The sequence below is a fragment of the Mya arenaria genome, chromosome 10 (assembly GCF_026914265.1).
Source record: "Mya arenaria isolate MELC-2E11 chromosome 10, ASM2691426v1".
NCBI classification, from domain to species: Eukaryota; Metazoa; Mollusca; class Bivalvia; order Myida; family Myidae; genus Mya; species Mya arenaria.
In genome coordinates, this window is record NC_069131.1 from 58,707,399 (window position 1) to 58,732,368 (window position 24,970).

A 24,970-nucleotide genomic window follows, 5' to 3' on the forward strand; every position below is an offset into this window, starting at 1 on the left:
TGTGTTTTACTTTTAATTTGAGGCCCCCTCCTTAAAGTTGTCCAAGTGAACTACATTTATGTTTCTGAAGTAGACGGAGATAAGCATAATACATTAACATGCACCTCTTCAGACTACAAATAGCTCATTATTTAGCCACCCCATACCCTTTCTCACATATTTTAAACCATCTATAGTTCGCTTCTGAGGAAGTTGCGCGCTCAATGCAACGCGACATTTAACCTCAAATACTGGAAAATCCCAAAATAGCTACCTTTCTATCTATATGACCCCATATTGTATGGTTACAAATGTAGCTGTACTTGTGTTTTATATCCTTGTAAATTTTTATTGCAAGCACACACACACGCACGCAATAACGCACGCACGCAATAACGCACGCACGCACGTGGCGCACACACACGCACACACACGCACACACGCACACACGCACACACACACACACACACACACACACACACACACACACACACACAGGCATAACCGTTTTTCTCCCTAGTTTTTTTTCTCTGAAATTCAGTAATCTTTCGGAGGCGACCACGTTAATATCGTTTTGGATGCAATTGTGCGGAACCTTCGACCAATCACAAACTGATATTCAGTAGACTGTGTGTGTGCTTGTGAACTTTTATTGGACGACTGCGGCAGATTCCTAAGAGTCAAGAACGTGGGCGTAACTCTTAAATTGAAATCGCATCGCGATCTACTTGCAGCTCAGTTAAATGTTATGAATTCTGACATTTAAACCGTCCAAATACATCCGAGGTTATATTTAGAGGAAAATTGCCAAGGCTCTCCAATTGGTGGGGCACAATGTACACATATAGCCATTGTTCTTCAAAACACACTTGAATAGATCACTAAACACGAACCTCCGTTTAACGTCCCGTTTGGAAGACAATTCGTGATTTAAGTTTTGAGGGGGTTTCGAACCTGCACTTCCTTGGTTGTCATACCACTGGACCTACGGACTACGGAACTGCAACGCGTAGCCCTGTGCAAGACCTGCGCGATATTGTTCTTTTGTAGATGTTCGTGCCTCTGAAAAAAATTCTTAGTAAATTTGAATGATGGGAATATCTTTTAAATTTCGATCGATATGTTTAATTAAACCTAGATATTGATATCAAGAAAGGGATATGAGCATGTCTTGTTGTTTCAGAAACAAGGCATGTCCTCTTTATATACTATAACTCAATGATATGATGGGAAAGAAGCAATACTGTCCTTGCATTCTACCAAATAGGGAAGGAACGAGGCATGGCGTTACAGGAATGTAGGGAAGGAACGAGGCATGTCAAAATAGATATGAAGGGAAGAATCGAGGCATGTGGTTTTTGTTTTTATTAACTAACTAGACAACATACATACACCACCATCAATTTACGATAGGAACTCAATCAAGGGAAGGAACAGGAGATCTACTGTTTCAATTGAATAACAATATAACGTCTTCGCGAGGTACACCCGGCAACACGACTATACGATAACAAAATTATTTTAAGGCATGTCGTCTTAGTTTGTTCTAAAATATGATTAAACCATAGCAAGATCAATACAATAACATCACTAAAAGATAACACGATGATGTCAAGGACGGAACGAGGCATGTCTTATTAGTTACTAATAATGTATTAGATTTGACCTAGGCAAGCTACTGTAATGTTCTGTGCTATGTATAATAAGAATATAAAGTAATATACCCTTGTGTATATAACGCGGTAAGTCAGACCCGAAACGGGATTTGTATAACAGTTTTATTCTGTACAACAGTTTAACAACAACTAACATCGTTCTTGAAATGCATAAGTATAACGCGTGAATATTATTCGCTGACTACTAGCTGGTAGGCGGAGCTTATCAGATTATGCACAGCCTATGCGAGACCACTAAAGAAACACATATCAACACCTCAAATAGATAACTCACTTATTTCAAAGGAAGGAACTGAGAATCGCCCTACAGTTTACATAAAGATATAAGTTTATACATAGGTAAAATTAAATGTTATTTCGATTGGTCAGAGGCGAAGATGTGCTAATACCACGCGCCAAATAGTTTAAAGCGGGTTTTACCTAGTAGGGGAAAACTTAAAAAAAGAAGAAATAGGTGATGTTTTAAAGTTTGTGCTGAATGTCGTTTGTCAATATTGCACGTAGTAATAAATAACGTCCAAACCTTGGTCGGACGTCAACTAGCTCCAAGTTTCCAACTGGAAGAATTACACCGACAAAAATTATTCAGACGTTCTTTGAATAGAAATAAAACTTTTTTCTAATCAAATATTAAGTGGTTTTTATCATTCATGAAAGTAAAAAAGTAAAGTTGCGTACTAAAACTCGCGGATTGGCACTCAAATAGGTATTTTGTTCCGTCTTCGGTGTTATAGAGGCGTAAACTAGATGCGTTAGTAGTCTTAACGAGATATGTTTTTTTAGCGAGACACAAAGCAGTTTTAACGAGTTTCTAAGACGTGTTTACGAGAAAATAATACATATCACACCTCCATGCCCTAGTGTCAGATAAATCATGTAATGTATTTCGGTTAAATCAAGGTCTCATTCAAAATGACTGAACGAAAAAACACTCCTTTTCTCGACGCTCACTGAAAAAGTTGGGGTATCAAGTACGACTCGGCTTCGGCGGCGTCACCGTGACTGGAGAGGGGACGTACAGCACGCTTCGTCCTGGTTGGCACCACCGTTATTTAAGAGGGAGCGCCTCCGTCTGGGCGGTATCACCATCGCTGGAGTGGGGACGTAAAGTACGCCTCGGCCTTGGTGGCGACACCGTTACTGGAGCGATCAAGTCTTGCCTGCAACAGAAAGAGCGGCGTCCGTGAAACTGGCGAAGGGACACTCAGATCTAATGTGTACAGTATTGATTTGTTAAATGCGTGGAAGTTGAAGATGGAAAACTGCTTGTAACAAGACTATCTTTTTTCTGGTGTACAGTGTGATTCGAGGGGTGAATGCGAAAAGGTTCTAAGTGACATTAAATAAAGAAGCAGATAGAACCTTTTCGCTTTCACCCCTCGGATTGAAAATTAAATAAGGGAAATAAACCCTCTGACACCACCACATTGTCAACAACAGTATTGCCGTTATTTGAAAAATGAGTGTGACTGCAGAAAACCAGATAGACCAAACAATTGAACTCCCAGTGCATGAACATAATTTCAATATATTTATAAAATAATAACCTGTTGCCAAAATTCAGCATAACATATTGTTATAAGGAACACGTTACTATACGTGTATAGTAAACCGTTTTCTTGATCTTTCTAAAAATACCATACACATACTAATAATACCTTTTTATAACCGTTGTAATCACGATTAGGATTAAACTTTGATCACAATCATGACACTAGTTGGGCACCACTGTCACCCCTACCAGTTATTCACCCACATTATAAAATTGTTATCCAAGCAATGTCTCCTCTTTGGTCACTCACTATTACATACCGTACATGTCCCAATTCGTCGAATCTCCTTAAACTGTTTCGATTGCATGAAACCTACCTCATTAATAGTTTAAAGACTTTAAATATGAATTATCAGTATGAAAATCACTTTTAACTTTTTTTTTATTTAGCAAATAAAAATTATTTAAGTATTTTGGATAAGTGGTATACGCTACTCAATCGTGTTAAAGCTACACTCTCACATATTTACAATTTTTACAAATTTTGTATTTTTTTGTATTGGAAAGAGCATTTTTTGCGTAAATATCTGCAAACCAATGATATAAGATTGTCGACAAAAAATCCGATCGTAGATTTTCATATTTCCGTTCGAAAATTAATGTTTTATGGCTTAAACCGTTTAAGAAAAATGCATAAAACATCAAATTTATAACTTAAATATAAATATCTGCAATCTAATTTTTGACAGCAATCTTATATAACTGGGTTCAATGGACTTTCGCATAAATCGGCTCGTTCCAAGACAAAAAAAGTTGTCAAAACGATCGATATGTGAGGTTGCAGCTTTAAGACAAAGACATTTCGAGAAACCTGGGTCTTTCAGGGGAGTGATAATGGGACGCTTGTTGCCAATATGGTCGTTTATTTTATCAGATTATGTTATCTCTTTGTTGTGGTTATATATATATTTATCCAAAGTTTCTTACTAGCTTGACATGTTCTGTATTATGGTTATATCGAATGTTCGTTATCTCGAAGTCTCGAGGTCTAGACGACTCAGATATAACTAGTTTCGGATGAACTTGGAAAAAAATAAACAACAACAAATAAAACGAATTTAAATGAATTTGGAATCAGTCATATTTTTGCTCCAAAGGGTTTATATTCCATCACGTTTATGATTATCAGTTTTAAGCTTCACTATTTAGTCATAACTTTCCATACATTTGCAAAGTATTGGCTATTTTTCTTATGCATAATGCAATATGTTGTATGTCTGAATATTCAAACACATGGTACCGTATTGCAATAAAAAATCGCTATCAGTTTCATCATATTATATAATATTCCTACGCACAAATCTGCTTCACACTGCACAATGGCCTACGTGTGCATCCGGAAATTCAATGTTGTATATGCGCGCGCATCAGGAAACGACAGATTTTTGAGCGTGCATTGGATGCTTTGAATGCCAACCAGCCCAAAGGATTATTTTTTTATGTTCAGTATATAACGTTGGACAGCAAGATCATTTTGGATATTTCGTTTGGCGGGAGAAAAGTGTTGTACTCGGATTTAACGTAGGCACTTTAAAATGTTGAGGATATTTCTCGTAAGTCTGAATTAATTCATTATATAAATAAAATCATTTACTAAATTGTAAATACGGTGTTCTAAATCCTCAGATTGAATCACAATGTAATATTCGTTGTCGTATATATAAGTTTTCGAGGAAAATGGAATTAAGTTGTGGTTAAATATTAACATCAAGACTTAGCATAAAAATATTATTTGTAAGGACTTAACCTGTAGCCAGTCCATTTCGACTACAAAGCTAGTATTTAAAAACATTTTTTTTTATAAAACATTAAGTGCAAATAAAAGTTTTCAGTTTATCTAATTTCTTTTAGTTCGATTGTGGCAAATATATTAATATATGTTTTCGACTTACATAGTACATAGTACTAATACTATATGCCATGCGTTTCCGGAGCGGATAGAAAAATCCGACAGGATGTCAACTGCGCTGCTACGCGGCGTGCGCGAGGATCGGATATTTCTATTTGGACCGGACATACTTGATTAATATCTAACATACCTTAATTTACTTTTTTGTGTAAAAATAAACAAAGAAAAGTGTATTATATCATTTCACCCAAAAAGCTTGAGCGAGGGTTTTCACTGACTGTGACTGTAATTTTAATTCGCACACTTCAGTATCACGTTTTTCAGGGTATATTTTTGTAAAGTAAATGTTTCTGGTACTCATCTATTGAAATCTCATAATAGTCACCACTTAAAAGAGGTTTTCTTGTATACATTTCTAGTTTAGATGTAGATGGAAATTATTATTTTAGGACGTTCAAAGAATGCCATTAAGGCCCTAAATCGCTCAACTATTCGCAAACCATTTTGAATTATAAAGGAAAAAATAACGAAACATATCCGAATGTTATTGAGTTCCAAGTTAAACCTTAAAGGGGCTATACTACGTATGATGAAATAGCGAAAAAAAAAAAGAAGAAAATTGTCGAAAACTGAAATAAACTTGTTATCGTTGTGTAAAATACATTGGAACCTACTGACTGAAGTACCGCATAATTTACAATTAATTTATTTTTCGCAGTTTCTTTGATATTTCTCCATAAAAAAAGATACTAGGTATGTCTACCTAGTAAAATTCATTCCTTACGCGTGATTGGCTAGTCGATGTTATCACGTGATATAACCAAGTTAGGTGTATAGGTGAAATATTCCAACCTTTAAGAGTAAACCTTCGTAGCACAGTGAATGCAACAATGGACTGCACTTTTGGCGACCCCGGTTCGAACCCGGTCTACGACTCGATTTGTTTATTTTTTACATTTTGGTATTTGTTTTACAATTATGATATCAAAGAGTAAACCATTTTATCAAATAATTGTCCTGAGATTCGTTACAGAAAAACTTTTTTGGTGCCAATCTGGTGTACAGTCCCTTTAAGGACTGATCTGTTCTGATCTGTTATGTTCTTAAAAAGAGTGTGATGTATCCACTGTGGTTCGAAGGCTTAGCCTTAATCGTTGGAATATTTAATATATATACCTTACTTACTTGCTTACTTATCTCGTGAGAATATCGACTAGCCAATCGAACATAAGAATAAATTCTACTAGGTAGACATACCTAGTAGTCTTTGTTAATGTAAAAATACGAAAAATCTGCGAAAAAATATCTGTAAACTATGTGGTATTAGTTAGTTTCAATGCATTGTACAAATTGATACCAAGTTCATGTCAGTTTTCGACAATTTTCTTCCTTTTTTCGCTTTTTCATCATACGGTGTATAGCCCCTTTAAGGACAGTAGTTTCCGTAGATTGCTCAAAACTCTTACCTGGGTTTGAAATAGGCCCGCTTTCGCCGACCAATCAGGTCGCAATATAACATATAGTATACATTGCTATAACTGATGTGTTTCAGTGTACACAAAAAGTGATTTGATGCAATATGAAAACAGAACGTCGATAGAAATTTCGGACATTTTCAGCCGCATATCTGTGGTTTTTCCATATTCAATATTGCCCATAAATGACAAGCCTAATAAGTACGTATACGCAAAATCGCAATATGAACTAAGGCAATGACTCTACGGACTTGATTTTGTTGACGGACACGTTATTCTAGAACACCGGATAGGCATTTCCGGAGAATTCAGCCGTGCTGGAAAACTCCATCTGGCATCCCCCCATGCCAGATGAGTCACGCGCTGTGACGTAATACTTTTCAATTATTTTATCTTACATTTTATGTAACCATAACTATGAGATTTCAATAGATGAGTTCCATAACTATTTACTTTACAAAAACACACCTTCAATACAAAACAAAATAACCCTTAAAAGACGTGATACTGAAGGCACTTCTTGACGTATGCGTTGGATATAAAATTACTGCGCGTCATGAGGTCAGCTAACATCATCGCACGTGCTTTTTGGTGAAATTTACAAAACTGTGCTTTTCTATGCATTTTTAAAAAAAAATGTAATACAAGGTGTGCTAGAAAAAATATCTATCATGTGTGTCCGTTTCGGATCGAAAAATTCGACCCTCGCGCACGCTGCGTAGCCGGTAACTCGGCAAGCCTGGTTACCTAGAGACGCAGGTGCCCTCGGGTCGGATTTGTCGATCCGGAACGAAAACACATGACATATATTATAATGGTTGAAGATTACTCAATAATTAGGTAAATCATTTTAGGAGTGAAAGGGAAATGTTTGCCATATATGTAGATGTGACTTGTAAGTATTTGTTACAAGGACACACTTCATATACTAGACAGTGTTTAGTAAAGATGTGCCACCGAACATCTGATATATGGTTAGTCCCTAAGTCATTTGCCCCTAAACCCTCTAGAACATTAACTATCCGGACTTGTCCGTGAGCTCATATTTACATAGCCGGTAAGAGTACTTTCATGATATTGCACTTGCGCTCGATAGCTTTTTAAACATATGATATTAGCTCCTTCACGATTTGGCACAGATGGACAAAAGTCTCTCCATTATTTAGCGCATATGGACTAACTAGGCATCACGTTTCTGTGCACATCACGTTTTAACGTTTCGTCATTGTTATCATAATTATATAAAGTGTTTTAAACCTAAATCGACAAAACCAAACACTTTCTCGAAAATTACAGTATTCTATTGGAACAAGTTTGAACACGATGTTTTATGTTTAAACAACAGGTCCTTGCTCTCCTGGCAGTTGTTCGATGTAGAATTGGGGGTGGAATTTTTCATACTGATTACTACTACGAAGGGGAATCTGAATCTAGCGAATCTTCAAGCGAACCTTCAAGCGAATCCTCCAGTGAGACCTCTAGTGAAACCTCTTCATCCTGCTCGTGTACCCGTAAGTAGAAATAGTCAACGGTCGTCTATTTGTTGTAGTCGAAAAGGGGAATTTCGCATGACTTTTTCAGACTTTCAATTATTGAAGTCAGAGTTTTCTGCCTTGCATTATTCATGTCAAATATAAATACATATATCTACACTGTATATACATATAAAATAATATATATATTAATTGCAATGGCATGTTTTTCATATTGCTTTATTCATGTACAAGCATGTTGACCGGCCTTTGATTAGTGATAAAAGTTATCTATCATGTTATATTTATTCTAGGTTATATCATACTATCTTTGTATTGTATAATGCATGCAATATATAACAAAAAGTATCTTTTAATTGCCGAGTATTTCGTTATTGCTTATAAGTGTTTTCTGTGTGTAGCCAGAAGGGGCGGTTCCCGAATTTGATGTTAGAGCGTGCGTATCTCAGGGGAGGAAGTGTTCCGAACCGATATTTATTTTGTTTAAATTGTGGATCTGTGATGAGTTCCCCAAGACCATTTTAACAATTTCTTGTTCGAAATGGTGCATTTTTTGCGTATTTTATTACATTTTTCTTCTATATTGAAATAATTTTTTTTTGGATAATTTAAAACAGCGCGGACGCCGGATGCCCCCCCCCCAAAAAAAAAAAACAACAACAAAAAACGCACCACCCCTGGGACCCGCTAGTGAGCTGTTTTTTATATTTGATATGCATAATTAAATATTTGTCTACATTTTCTTGTGAATAACTTGACTGAATTCGATTATCGATAAAGCCATGCTTAGCATGTGCGTATTGTCTTTGGACACATGTGTACCAATAAGAATTAAAGGGGCGCAACAGGAGTAACAATTCAATAATGCATCTGTATTTGTAAAGGGGCACAAAATACTTGATGCAAATATTTGTTGTTGATTTTTAACTTTAATTCATTTAGATGTTTTACTCATTGGACGTATATGGTGAAAAAACAAAACAACGTAATAATGATTTGTGTCCAGATAAAAAAACAACATAATAATGATTTGTGTCCAGATAAAACAACAACATAATGATGACTTGTGTCCAGATAAAAATAAGCAACATAATGATGATTTGTGTCCAGATAAAAAAAACAACATAATAATGATTTGTGTCCAGATAAAAAACAACATAATGATGATTGATGTCCAGATAAAAAAAACATAATGATGATTTGTGTCCAGATAAAAACAACAACATAATGATGATTTGTGTTCAGATAAAAAAAACAACATATTGATGATTTGTGTCCAGATAAAAACAACAACATAATGATGATTTGTGTTCAGATAAAAAAACAACATAATGATGACTTGTGTCCAGATAAAAATAAACAACATAATGATGATTTGTGTCCAGATAAAAAAACAACATAATGATGACTTGTGTCCAGATAAAATAAACAACATAATAATGATTTTTGTCCCGATAAAAGAAAACAACAATAATATTATGGCGCATTTTAAGGGGGGAATTTGTGGACATGTCAAATCATAATTATTAAAATACTTATAAAAGACTAAAGTTTTTAACTGTATAAAAGAGTGTTGGGTATTCCCTATATGTAATGGTTTAGAAATTGCTTTTGTTATGTTGTCAACTATGGCGGTTTGGTATCCATGCGTGCGTGAGTTCCTGCGTCCTTCTGAAAAAATATTGTCCCACCTGTAACTTTTGTGGGATTTTGGTTTGCACCAACGGAAGAAAGCGTACCTTTCATGTATAGGAGCAAATTTGTACATTTCTGTTGCATAAGCGTGCCATTGACATTGTTGGAATATATATGAATTCATTCCTTCCTTCTACAATATCTGCATGGAATTCTCTTCCAGTTGACGCAAAGGCTATAAACAATATCGTTGGTTTTAAATCATACCTCTATTCTGACAAGCCCAAAACACTTAGAATATTTTATTACGGGAAACGCCGGCTTCAAGTCCTGCACACTCGCCTACGCAACGAGTGTAGTTCCCTGAATCACCATCTCTATGTTAAAAATATTGTTCCCTCACCATTTTGCATGTGTGGAAGACAGGAGACTACATACCACTATCTCTTTATTTGTCCTCTCTTTACTGAACAAAGGCAAAATATGTTTAATACTGTTCAATCTCTAACTGAGGTTACCCTCCGTTCCTTAATATATGGTGATGACACACTGACTGAAGAGCAAAATAGTACTCTGTTTGATGCAGTTCATCGTTTTATTTATTTATCAAAAAGATTTGAAAGCCAGTGATCGACTCAAACCACCAACACTCACACATCTTTTACTTTGCATCTCCTTCTTTTCTTATTCGTTCTTTCTCATTCTATATTTTTCTACTTCAATACAGTTGATTAATTTAGAATAAAGTTGTTGTTTTTTCTACAATAAAGGTTATTGCATTTAAAGTCTCTCATTCAATTGCCTAAATTTTAAACATTATTTAATATGAGCTTGACTGTTCTATGATTATAACTTCATCACTAGTATCCGCCTCAAATGCTAATTGTAATTTATCATAACAGGGAAAGGAACTCTATTAGTTTATTTCTACCGTTCCAATCCTAAAATTTGATTATGTATTTGTATTGAAATGTTGCTCAATAAAATATGTTTAAACCAACATTGTTGGAGTCTCGCCGACGAACATCTCGTACCAATAATGTTTGGAGTATAAATCAGAAGACATCAAAATCTAAATGAGTGCAATGTGCGGATCGAGCGTATGGCATACATTAGGTAATCTAACTGTATTAGAATACAACAACGTTGGCTGACATTTTTTTCCATACAAAATCGGATGCAGGGAATGTGTATCGGATAATAAATGGTAGTAGTGGGGTCGTTAAACTCTCGCGAAAGTTGAATTCTATATGATTAAGCCTAGTTAGTTATGACTGACTATCTGAAATTTTATTGACGGAAAATGTATGTTGTGTTCTTAATGCAGACAGAAAACAACAACAACCACATTCACCTGTAACTATAATGTGTTAGACAAACTACCGCATTAACACTCTTTCCGTTTTTAATTATCCATTTAATGTAGACTCGTCGTCGGCACTAAAAGAGATGCGAAATATTAAATATTAGGGTCTGTCGTTCTAGGGGCGTACGGGGGCATGCTCCCCTCGAAAATTTTAATTAGAGGATGCGCCTAGGAACGCTTTCCTGCAAAATTCAGGCTAAAGAGATCACATTTAAAAAATAATTTTCAAGCCTTCATTCTTGGCATTCCAGAAGTAGAATGGTGGCCTCTTTTTTGAATATCTTTTTTATACTTGTACCATTGATTTACTGAAAGGAAACATTTTAATTTATTAACATCATACAACAACAGACAGACAAATTGATGTACATATTAAATTGCGTGTTCAACACATAACGTTATAGACATATTTGCAACAATATTTTAGATATGTTTCAACACCAGAGATCTGCATAAAATAGTTACATTTTAATTTGTAAATAAATTTCAAGTTCTTAAATGCAAATTAAAAAAAAAACAACCGTTACGTTACCTAATCAGTGAATTAATTTTGCTTAAAGTAAAGCGGAGGCCACGTTAGCAATTGTGAAAATAGATTATGTTATACAAATGATAATTTATATATGATACCTTATTAGACTTTCAGTGACCCCGGCACCCCCCCCCCCCCCGCCCTTACTACGTACCTGTTTTATTTAAACGCATTTTATCAATCCTAATGTTGTGGTATTTATTTATTACTGTAACCATGACGTTTGTGTTTGCCTATATTTTAGCGGTTGACGTCGGCAAGTGTTGTGACGACTGCCCATACTGTAAAGATGAAAATGCCGTATGTGACATATACGGACATGCTAAAATGTGCATCTGCAAGGATGACTTCATATTCGACTACGGATGCATGAAGTGTGTTCCTGGTTAGTTAATGTTTTCATTGCTTAAATTACATATTCATAATTATTACTGAGGTATTTCGAAGTTATTGGATTTGGATATAGGTAGTTGGTGGTGGTTTCCGCTAAATGCATTTAGTTCAAATCCATGAGTATATTATACATATCTACTTGTGGCATTATAATTTCCTTTCCATTTTTAACAATCTAATCATGTATCGGTACCAGAAAAGGCTTTTTTGGACATAACGCACATTAAGTTCCCGATACAAATGAAATAACATTAAACGAAAATCGATATAAAATTAGTTCAACAAAACATAGCAGTATATTTGATTTAATTTTTAGCAAGACTATTCAAAGAATAAGGAGGATATGTTACTCGCCCCGGCGTCGGCGTAGGCGTCCGGTTAACGTTTAAGGGCAAGTTGGTATTTTCATTCATTACTCCAGTACCCTTCATACAATTTACTTGAATCTTCACACAATTCTTGAGGACAATCACAAAATGAGTTTATAAAACTCCATATTATCCTAAATACAAATAATAGCTCCTGATTGATGAAGGAACTTGGGTTAATGTTGAAGGGCAAGTTGAACATTTTACTTTTTACTTCTTTACCTTTCTTTCAACGGATCTAATTTTTCGCACAGTCTTTAAGGGCCACTGCACTATAAAGTTATATAACTTCATTTTTAACCGAATTATGGCCCTTGATTGATTTTTTATTGTGTTTCATTTCTTTTTATAAGGGCCCAGGTGAAACCTGGTTATTAGACTGATGTATGCCGAAGTGTGGGCAGGCCCGCGTCAGGGTGCAATCAAACTGACCTATTGTATAATATAAATTTAGTTAGGTTTGGAAATTGGTGACCAAACTAAAGGAAATGTTTTTGTATACCTTTCATGGGATCAAGGTCAAGGACACTGTTACAAAAACATAAAAGTGTTTTGTACTGAATAAATTTAGTTAGTGTTGACATACTGCAACCAAACATGGTATATAGGAAAAGATTACAGGGACCTGTCATAGGACTGTGTTTGGGACTCCGAGAGTCATGGTGAAGGTCAATGTCACTGCTACTAAAAATGAAAAATCGTTGGTACTGAATAACTTTAATTAGGGTTGACATATTTTTCGACCATACTTTGTTTATAGCTTATGGATTTATTTAATGAGTTTGCGTTTGGGTCCCATAGGGACAAGGTCAAGGTCAAGATCACTGATAATGAAAACATTTTCCGAAACAGTACTTTATGGAAATAAGACATACATATGTTCTTTCATATAACATACTTGGTATATTTCGACCATTTAACTAAGTTCACTGCTAGAGCAGTGCAGGCATAAGGGAGAAAACCACACTTATGTATTTTATATCTAAATTCACTCCCTGTGGTATATTTTTATAGAACTATTATATCATATTGCTCCATTGAGGTCAAACCCAGAACTGCAAGGAATTTACCAGTTTATAGGAGTTCTCCCTTTTATATGCGCGTTTTATACGTGTGTTTAACTGCTATTATACGCAAAGTCTTTCATACACTTACATGAACTTATTTTGTAAAACAAGCATTATTACAGGTATGTTTCACAGTCTGATTTTCATTGAAATATTGTACTTTCGAGTAGGATGTTGAACTCCACATGGACTCAGTTTAATTTTTGTGGTCTATAACAAAAGACCTGAGCTAAAGCCCAAGCCTGTTTAAGAGATAAGCTTGGTGTCGTACCTCATGATAGTGCTACCATTTCTAACATACATATAATAAGTATAAATGAATTAATTACTTATTCGGTGATTCTCAAGAAAGTTTAACTAGCGTCACATATATGAAGAACAGAGTTTATAGAGTGAAATACAGGATACTCGTAAAATATTTACTGCAATGGGAGATTTGTCCCTTCAGCCAGCCTAAGTCAATCTTGAGAACACTTTAAGCTGGTAGTATGGCATGCATATGCGCATGCGTACGAAAGCAATAAAACATGTCATATATTATTGTTAATTCATAGTCAATGGTCTTTTCTGAAGACATTATTTTCAAAATTGTCTGTAAAGACATATAGTGATAACAAGCCCCGTCCCTCGCATTCATGCAATCGAGAATCAAACTGGCGTGAAGTAATTTGCCAGTGTCACCTTATGAACACTACTGTGAAAATATTTTGAAATCGTGAATTTTGTTTCTGCAGAGAAAATGTATTATATAGACATATAGTGCAAAGTAACTCTGTCCCCAGCGCCCATGCTTTTTAACAATTCAATATGGGGGTAAGAGTTTAATAGAGGATCATTTCAGTGTGATAGTTTTAATATCAGGGCAGCGGATTCCGGGGAAAAGATTTTCAAAGTGTTCATATAGACATATAATGAAAAAGAGTCACGCCCCTGGCGGCCATGAATACGAATCACCATGAGGTGAAAAACTTGATAGAGGACCATTCTGTTCAATTATGTTAAAACTCAAGATTTATATAGAGATATAGTGAAAAGTTCGGACGTCGATGTTTCCGTTATGATTAAAGTGACACTCTTATTTAAAATCAATACATACACATGTAAAACAAACATCATTTTTGAGTGTTAAACCTTTAACTAATTACTAAATAATGCATTTATGGAAAATATTAATTTCTGATAACAAGATTGTAACCATGTATTTCATAGCTGAAAACGCAAAAATATAAAATAATTGGTGAATGCTAAAAGTCTTACAGTGATTTACTATCGTCGTATTAGGTTTTCTGTACCTTTCTATCAAATAAAGCTCAGTATCCTTCATAATAACCATAATTATTGTCATTTATAAACTATAAACCAAAAGTGAAAGTAAAATACGCAGTAAATAATTGAATATTTTAAAGTCAAAATAATGCTATTGTTGTTGTTGTTTTTGTTGTGTTTATTATGATGTGCCCGCGCCCTTTAATGGTTGCATTATGACTTGACCCCGTCTCATCCCCAAGTGTGACTTAAACAAAATTGTGTAGCCAAAGGGGGATCTTTACCCCCGCCGGTTGAAGGGATATTCGCCAAAAGAGTAATTGTGTACCCAAAATGCCGCGAGACCTGCGATTAATGACATATAGAGTGGTCCAACAGCTCTGACTATTAGATATGATTTCATTTCTCTAGTCTTAACTAGTTGTAATTAAGAAATTTGGTATTACATGTATCTTAAAAACCAATAACTTGTAAGAATGGTATGTCTTAAAGGATAAGAAAGACTCGCGGTAAATCCTCTCTGTCTATACCAGATAATGGACCCTTAACTACGGAAACGGCACATACGACGCCGACGACACCGCAGACGACGACACCGCAGACGCCGACACCGGAGACGACAACACCTGGATCGTGCAGTAAGTGTCATGTCACCTTTTTAATATAAAGTGACACGTTCACGTTTTATTAGGTGAGATATATCATATCGCTTCCATTCTGGTTGCTTGGTCCGCCCCTAAGATAGCATAAAACGAAAAGTAATTGCTGTACTCGATAATAGTGCAACACAATATAGTTAATAATAACTTCGTAATACTGTTATGGTGAGCTTTGCTTTTGCGGTTGTTTATGGAGCACCAAAACAACCAAATTCTATGCAACGGTAAGTTAGCTTAAAGCGCCTCTTATGCTCCCGTGTTTAGACTTGATGCCTCGTGGAAAGCGCCTTTTTGGTTTCAGGTCGTTGCACTGAAAATAATCGTGTTAAAATATCAAGATTTTCTTAATGCGGGGCTTAAACTTTCTCGCTCCATTTCCATTTGTTAACTTTATCTTTATTAAATCGGAACGTGCTTTATTGATTCAGGTCGTTGTTGTGTAATACGCTCTACTGTTGTACCGGAACACAGCGCCTTTTCTTCAGCAACTTACACCTGATATACTGCTGCGTTAAATTGCATTGTATTTTTGCGGCCTGTAGTTCAATTATTGTATTTGTTGTTTTTTAAACATGACGAATATATAAAAAAGTTGCTTGTGATGGAAAAGTGTTGGTAAAATGTCTTGCAGTAGAGTGTGTCTTGCAGAAGGGTTATTTGAGAGATTTCGGTTTACAAACTAAAACCACGACGTTGACCTTTTTGTACGCGTACCTTAATTGATGTTTCTTCATAAAAAAAAAATGCCTAAAAACGCAATATGACTGAGGAATGGCATTATTTTTCTTTTTTCATTTTTAGGTAACGTACGCTTACATAATACATTTATGACAATGGCCCATTGTTCAGAACCTTGTTAAAGTGAACAACGTGATAAACGACATTATTGTTAACTTTGAAATGTGAAATAGTTGATGATGTGCTCACATATTTAAATATAAACAAGTACAGCTGAAACAGCTGTCTCAAATCTTAACAAGAATGATTTCAACAATATAGTTAAATTAAAAAATATTTGTAAGCAATCGGCCAAGTGTCTGCGAAAATGAGACCTTTGGAGATATTTACATCAACTCCGAAAAACAATATGAACAAGCGAAATGATCAAAATTTAAACACTGTTCAAAATTGATTTTTTGTTAATTTCCAAAAAATATTTATAAAAAACAACACTAATCGATTTCCTGCGTATAAGGCACTATATCTTGCAAACATGAACATCTCGCTTTAACCTCACCAGGACTCATTTTCACTGATGACAATTAATTTTGAAAAATCAGTATTTGTCTTGTCTTACAGTCAGATATCGAGAGGTATGCCAAGCCGATCCCGACAGCTGTTGTGTACATGACGGTCTTAAATGTATTGCTGGGACATGCGAGTGTAGTAATCCGGGCATGATATATGACAGCTTTGAGGAGAAATGCTGTAAGTCAGAATAGCGTTGCAACAGTGTATTTATTCATTTTCTGGTACATACACTTATGTATTATAACTAAGTGATTCTTGAAAAAAAGATATAGTTAAAAGGTATAGTATCAAACGAGTAGTCATACTTTCATCCAAAGTGTAGTCATTCATTATCTGGTACTTCGAAATCAGTGCTGTTATAGATTTTCATCCAAAGTGTAATCATTTATTATCTGGTACTTCGGAATCAGTGCTGCTAAAGATTTTCATCCATAGTGTAGTCATCCATTATCTGGTTATTCGTAATCAGTGCTGCTATAGATTTTCATCCAAAGTGTAGTCATTCATTATCTGGTACTTTGGAATCAGTGCTGCTATAGATTTTGATCCAAAGTGTAATCATTCATTATCTGGTACTTCGAAATAAGTGCTGTTATAGATTTTCATCAAAAGTGTAGTCATTCATTATCTGGTACTTCGAAATCAGTGCTGTCATAGATTTTCATCGAAAGTGTAGTCATTCATTATCTGGTACTATGAAATCAGTGCTGTTATAGATTTTCGTACAAAGATGGTACTCATCTTACTATATTTGGTCGTACGTGCATTGATAACAGGGGCGTACCTTAAGCATTTAGAACTGTACGCCCTGACGTTTGAGCAAGGTGTCGATATGTGAAGGTCTTTTATTAGTTGGTTCTCGATACTTTATATGGGGTGGGGGTTTGAGCGGGAGGGGAATACACTAACGAATTTGTTTTTGCAAAGTGTTCTCTAGATCCTAGACGACATCATTCACTTATATTGCACCAAACATTAACCACACACCCTTAACCTTCGGTTGTTATTCCTGATTTCGAGATATAATGTCTTTCCATTTCATGGGCGCCATAATTGTTTTGAACGCCACGGCGTACTGCCGTATGCCTAGGTACGCCCCTGGATATGACATATCAATAATATTAAGACTTTAGGTGTTGCAGATGCGTTGTTAAAAATGGCCGATACTATTAAAACTTAAGTGATATCTTACAGGTGGAGATGATCTAGGAGATCCCTAGTTCAACAAATATGCGATACTTGGTTGTATGTGCGTTGTTTAGCCGGGCCAATACTATTAAGATTTAAGTGTTATCTTGCAGGTCGAGATGATCTAGGAGATCCCTAGTTCAACCAATATGCGATACTTGGTCGTACGTGCGTTGTTTAGCCGGGCCTATGATATTAAGGCTTTAATGCTATCTTGCAGGTGGAGATGAGCTAGGAGATTCTTGCTTCTGGCAAAGTTCGATATTTCGTCGTACGTGCGTTATTAAGACGGGCATATAACATTGAGGCTTAAGTGTTATGTTTTGCAGGCGAATATGAGCTAGGAGATCTCTACTTCAACCAAATTTCGGAATTTGGTCGTACGTGCGTTTTTTAAGACGGGCCTATAATATTAAGGCTTAAGTGGTATGTTGCAGGCGGAGATGAGAGAGGAGATCTCTGCTACAATCCAAGTGCGATATTTGGTCGTACGTGCGTTGTTGAGCCGGGCCTATAATAGTAAGGCTTAAGTGTTATGTTGCAGGTGGAGATGAGCTAGGAGATTTCTGCTTCAACCAAAGTGCAATGTTCGGTCGTACGTGCGTTGTTTAGCCGGGCCTATAATATTAAGGCTTAAGTGCTATGTTGCATGCGGAGATGAGCTAGGAGATCCCTGCTACAATCAAAGTGCGATATTTGGTCGTGCGTGTGTTGTTTAGCCGGGCCTATAATATCAAGGCTTAAGTGTTATGTTTCAGGCAGAGATGAGCTAGGAAATATTTGATTCAACCGAAGTGCAATGTTTGGTCGTACGTGCGTTGTTTAGCCGGGCCTATAATATCAAGGCTTAAGTGGTATGTTTTAGGCGGAGATGAACTAGGTGCTTCAAACATAGTGCTACATTTGGTCGTACGTGCGTCAATACGACGGGTCCATAATAATAAGTGGAAAGTGATATGTTGCAGGTGGAGATGAACTAGGGCATTTTTGCTTTAACCAAAGTGTAATATTTGATCGTACGTACGTTGATACGACGAGTCCATAACGTTAAGTTTATAATGTTATTGTCTTTACGCTTCCGATGGAGATCTTGCTTCACCAAAATGCGATATTTGGTCATACGTGGGATGTTTAGACCGGTCAATATACAATTACATCTTACATGGTAAAATGCGATACTTGGTCGTACGTGCGTTGTTTAGCCGGGCCTATGATATTAAGGCTTAAATGCTATCTTGCAGGTGGAGATGAGCTAGGAGACCCTTGCTTGGGTCGAAATCCAACATTTGGTCGTACGTGTGTTGACAAGACGGGTCAAGAATATTAAGTGTTATACTGTTGTTGTTGTTACGCTGCAGGTGGACATAAGCTGGGCGAAACTTGTTGCTTAAAAAAGGGCTATGACGAATGTAATATGCTCGGAGATTTCAACAGCATATGCGACCCGAACAATAGCACGTGTGTTTGTTCGTTTGACACAACTCCAACAAATGGTTTTTGCAGTAAGAAACATAAGACATTTAAAAAAAAAGAAAATTTCTCTGATAATTACGATAAACTTATATTTAGTTAAATCAAGATTAAGTTTTCGAGAAAAGGACACCGCAAGAAACACATAAGGTTACAAGACAAAATAGACACAGTACACAAATATTTAAATATCGATATCAATAACTGTTGAGGTTACAGCCCTGAAACAATATTTGCCCTAGAAGTTCTTTTATTAAAAAATGATTAATGATGCTTACCAATATAACAGAATCCTTTTTTTAAATAGAGTTAAACATTTAAAAATTTGTATCATGCCATGCTTATATGTGGAAAAATTGAAAAGTGACTTAAGTATTGTTGTTATAAAGGGGCCAGATGAATCAGGCGAACAGCGCGGCACTTATAATTTATTTTACTGTATAGTTTATGGAAATAAAAGTATGGAATTTAAATAGAGCCCGATCGAATACATATTTCTACAAGAAATTTATTAAAAAAATGAAATAAATAATAATTGTAATCAAAACGCGATTTAAGAAGAACTACTTGACGTCATCATTGAACGTAAATTAGTACCCGTTATGACGTTAGTAAACAATGTCGCACGCGCTATTTGATGAAATGTACAAAAATGCGTTTTTCTACACCATGTTTTACAAAAAAAGTATAAATTAAAGTATGTAATTATGTGTTTCCGGTCCGGATCGTAAAATCGGACCCTCGGGACCGTCATGGTTCGTAACCGGCTCACGCGCGTGCCCTCGGGTCCGTTTTTTTTTATCCGGACCGGAAACACATCATATATTAATAAGCCCGGTATCGTCTTTTAGAAGGAAGATGGACAAGTTTTAACAAATGTTACGGGCTTCACCTTAATGATCTTTATCATCAGCATCGCCAAGTCGATAACCCAGCCTTTATTCTCATTACAGTGTAAACAGTCGGAAACGGGCAAGGCTAGCCAGGCGCATGATGTGAACAAATTGGTTTGATGACATCACACTGGCGACACATACTGAATTTCACAGTTTAACGTTATGATACTTAATAATAATTAATTTGCTATGTAAGCAGGGATATAACTCTGTGTACATTGAGGTCCAATCAGACTGAACTCTGTGTACATTGTGGTCCAATACGATTGAACTCTGTGTACATTGAGGTCCGATGTGATTAAAGTATGTGTACATTGAAGTTCCATGGGATTAAAGTATGTGTACATTGACGTTCCATGGGATGGAACTCTATGTTCATTGATATCACATTAGTTTGAAGTCTGTGTACATTGACGTTCAATAGGATGGAACTCTATGTTCATTGATATCACATTAGTTTGAAGTCTGTGTACATTGAAGTTCCATTGGATTGAGCTCTGTGTTCTTTGATATCCCATAAGATTGAAGTCTGTGTACATTCAGTTCACATCGGATTGGACTTCGTGTACATTGAGGTCCCATTGGATTCCATGGCTGAAGGACCTGGAGATAGGAATGTTTCCTTTATATTCAGTGTAGATATGACATTAAAAAATTGACCTATTTTAGATTTCAAATTGTTAAAATATGGCGTGGTATTACGTTTTCAAATTTTTATAACGATTCATCTGCTACCAGTTATTATAGTGTAAATTGTTATGTAAATCGATTATTCTGAGTTCGTTAAAAATATTTCATTTGCTTTAATATATGAACATGTATGACAAGGTGGATTTCGAAATCAAATGATTATTAGTTGAAAGCATTTATTTTGTCCACCTTAACGAATTTGATAATTCCGCACAACTTTTAGAAATAAATATTATATTTTTTGAATTGATCGTATGGTGTGTGTGTTTTAAAAGTGTTTAAGTATGAAACGTGCTCTCTCTCAGTACATGATTGTGGATGAACACTTGTGCATTGACCGTTACTATGCACTGTCCATATATGAGGCTTGGAATATAAACAATTCATAGTGCATACTTACAGCGTAAAAGTGCGTTAGTTCTCAAAATGACTGTATGAGTTTGAGCATCATTTCTTTTGATATCTTCGGTGTAGGTTTAATAAATTTGAATGTTTATAGAGGTGGTTTTGCAATCTTACCAACTCGGCCATCTCCAGCAAGCTTCATATCTGTTGGATAATGGCCGAGGTGTTCCGATTGGTAGTTGTGTTGATTTGTTTGACTTGTTGTTTTTTTTCAAGAAAATATTGTTAGTTTAAAATGACACAATGCATATCTATGATGAATAATAATGTTACCTTCAAGAGATCTAGGCATATTTATGATAAATAATGATGCTACCCTCAATAGTGATATGCATATCTATGATGAACAATGATACAATATTGTGTATGTAATGATCAATTGTTTGACATGGACTGTTAAGAATACTGTTGTTAACACGCAGATGATATGTATTGCGATATTATATTTCAAGTCTTCTTCTTACGCAGATATTTCAGCTTATGCATGTTAAACTACGTTAAACTACGCGGTGTAATTAATGCTATTGAAAACACGGTCAAAATATCATGTAGTTTATTCGGAGTGTCCTCCGAGACAAATGTTCATAATACCAAACGACTATAGAGAACTTAATATACCAAAATACATTTAAATTTGAAATAAATCATTTGACGTGTCTTATCGTTCTTAAACTTATTGAAAAGAATAAACTTAAGAAATAAATAAAACGTGTTGAACTTGTAATTTGAGGCCCCTCCATAAATTTGCCCTAGTAAACTATATGTATGTCAATGTATGTCAATGAGTTGACAGAGATAAATGAAACATTTAATTACACCAGTTCAGACCACATATAGCTAATTATTACACCCCTTCGCACATTTAAACCATTTATGGTTTGGTTCTGGGGAAACCTTTGCCCTTTGATTAACCTTACAGTAAATGGATATTTGGCCTCCTTGTGATTTTCTCTGAAATTCACTGATTGCTTCGAAGCAACAACCTCAACACTTATTGGAACCTGATATTCAGTGGAATGGTGCGCTGTCTTGTGTGCGTGAACTTTTATTTGACATAACGGCATGTAGTCAGAACACCTCGGTCATCACCGCAAAACGACGAGCCCCGGATGTATGCCGGTGCATTAGTAAAAGAAGTTCGTAAAATTAATAATAAGACAATAGTTATTAATTGTAGTGTTTTAACATAAAAAAATGTATTACTAAGTTCAAATTGATTCCCAGTATAGTGTAGTATTGCATAAATAATTAAAATTCCTAAGAGTAAAGTCCTAAGGCTTAACTGCTAAATTGAAATTACTACGCGATCTACTTGCATCATTATTAAATATTAAGAATTCTGATATTATTAACCGTCCATATACATCAGAGGTTGTTTACCTAGGAAAATGGCCGAGGAGCTCCGATTGGTTGGACATAATGCACATATATAATATAGCCATTGTTAAAGCTACCATGTTCTATAAAGCGTACCTGTGTATTACACTGGCACACGGACCCCAGGTTAACGTACCTCGTCGAAGACGATTAGTGACTCAGTGGTTAGGCAGCGGATCGAGCCTGCGATCCCTGGGTTAAAAGTCAAGTTTCATACCACTAAAACAATATCAGTATTAGAAAAAAATGATATGAAGGGAAGGAACAATGCATGTCTATTATAAGATTAGAATTAAGAAAGATACACACATAAAATCACTAGTTTATATTTATTTATAACATTTAATTTAGGCAAGATACACACATTTATATCACCATGCGCTAACAGAATGATGTCATGGAAGGTAACCAGGCATGTTCTCTTAGTTTCTATCAAGAACTAACATTAAACCTAGGCAAGATACACACATTTATATCACTATGCGCTAACAAAATGAAGGCAAGGAAGGTAACCAGGCATGTCCTCTTAGTTTCTATCAAGAAACAAGATTTATCATAGGCAAGACGCACACATCAACATCATTATAAGATAACAAAATGGTATCAAGGAAGGTAACCAACTAGAATCTGTTCTTGTTAAACAAGGATTACTATACGAACTTTATACAAAATTCCAAAGGTCTATATACAGAAATGATTATGTTGGATCGCCAAAAGGCGTTCGAAACCGTAGATCACATAATTCTATGTCAGAAGTTATAAGAAATTGGTGTGGATTCAATTGAGTGGTTTTAATCATATCTATCTGGACGTAAACAAGTTGTCAATGTAAATAATACAACGTCTGCATTCATAAACATCTCTTGTGGCGTTCCTCAAGGAAGCATACTTGGACCGTTGCTGTTTTTATGCTATGTCAATGATATGAGTATAAGCATAAGTGTATCTGTGATACATCTATATACGTGTATCTTCCACGATGGCTGATGGTAGATGGTAGATGCCTTTCTTTTCCAGGGAAAGGCTATATTAAATAGTTTTTGCTGAATGACCTTTGGCACTTTTGCGAAATGAACAGACATAAACTAGTTCCAGTTTAGCAACAGGAAGAATGACACAGAAAAATAATGTTTTGACAGCATTTGAAACGAAATAATACATTCTTTAAACAGATATAAAGTGTGTGTAACAGGCCGACATTTCCGGTAAATAAAAAGTTAGAGTCGACGTGTAGGGTTCGGGTATAAATAATGTCCAGGTGGATTAAGGATTAAGTGAATATAACACCAAATACAAGTTCCTTTCATCACATTTGTATTCCATGATACTGGTATAACAATCACAACCATGTCGTTCTATAATATATCTGAACATACTGAAAATAGACAATGAAATATGAATGTTTTTTAACATTCAAAGTAAAAAAGTGTAATTGAACACCTCAACTTGCGGATAAGCATTCAAACCGGCATTTTGTACCGTTATACAGTACTATAAATCAATTTTAGATTTAGTAAAATATCAAAACATATTTTTTTCTTAAATGTTGGCGTAATTCTTTTATTCCATTTCATTTTTATCGAACCTGCTTAAGGTTAGCGAGACATCATTGTCATAATGACGGTTCTGTGGACGTGCGTGCCTCTTTATGAGGTGTTTCGCGCAAGATCCAGGTCGGTACCCATGGGTCAACGTCATGCTTAGAGTATAAATATTGAAATGTTTATTGTTCATAACACTGTACCTACTCTGGGCTTTTTATTTACCATGCTATATAGCATTTGCAAAAAAAACATGAAATGATTTTTTCGAGCCCGTGTGCGGTGAGCAAGCCAAAGCTGTCAAAATAGCAGTTATGTGTATGTCAGTGCGTCCGTCCATCCGGACAGAACCTTGTCCTGGCTGTATCTTTACCATGCATAAAATGAATTTCCCTAACAAATGCCAAGAAGGTTCACCATAATGAGGTGGCATGTCGTGCACAAGACCAGGTCACGTTTAGTGTTTAAATGTTTAAATGTGTCTGTCTGTGTCAAGGCTCTTTCCACGGGCTCGACATGTCGCCTGTTGATGATTAGTCGATTGAAAGCGAGTTGCAACTCAGGTATGCCTTTCGTATATAAAGTCCAAACATGAAAGCATATTTGAAATTCACATTCTAAATAGTTCTTCCAACAGTAAGATTAATCAGTGAACTTGAGCTCTCATGGATTCATTTTCATAATTCAAAAAGCCTTAAGTCACAAGGAAATGACAAACAATAACCTGTACACAGAGCGTTTTCGACACGTGACCTAGTTTTCGGTGTCCGCCATTTTGGTAGACAAGTGGGCGCGCCGGTACAAACTGTCGACCAATATGAAAACAAACATTTTGTTACATG

The 24,970-nt window shown here is 35.7% G+C and overlaps 1 protein-coding gene across 1 annotated transcript; it reads left to right on the forward strand.

The window, feature by feature from the left end:
- Positions 1–4,608: 4,608 nt before the first annotated feature.
- Positions 4,609–21,912, forward strand: LOC128206816 (uncharacterized). The gene is made up of 7 exons (XM_052909499.1): positions 4,609–4,760; positions 7,877–8,042; positions 11,802–11,942; positions 15,185–15,289; positions 16,610–16,738; positions 19,108–19,251; positions 20,173–21,912. Exons 1-7 carry the CDS (start codon positions 4,743–4,745, stop codon positions 20,175–20,177), a joined length of 708 nt encoding a protein of 235 aa, XP_052765459.1. The 5' UTR covers positions 4,609–4,742; the 3' UTR covers positions 20,178–21,912.
- Positions 21,913–24,970: the final 3,058 nt, after the last annotated feature.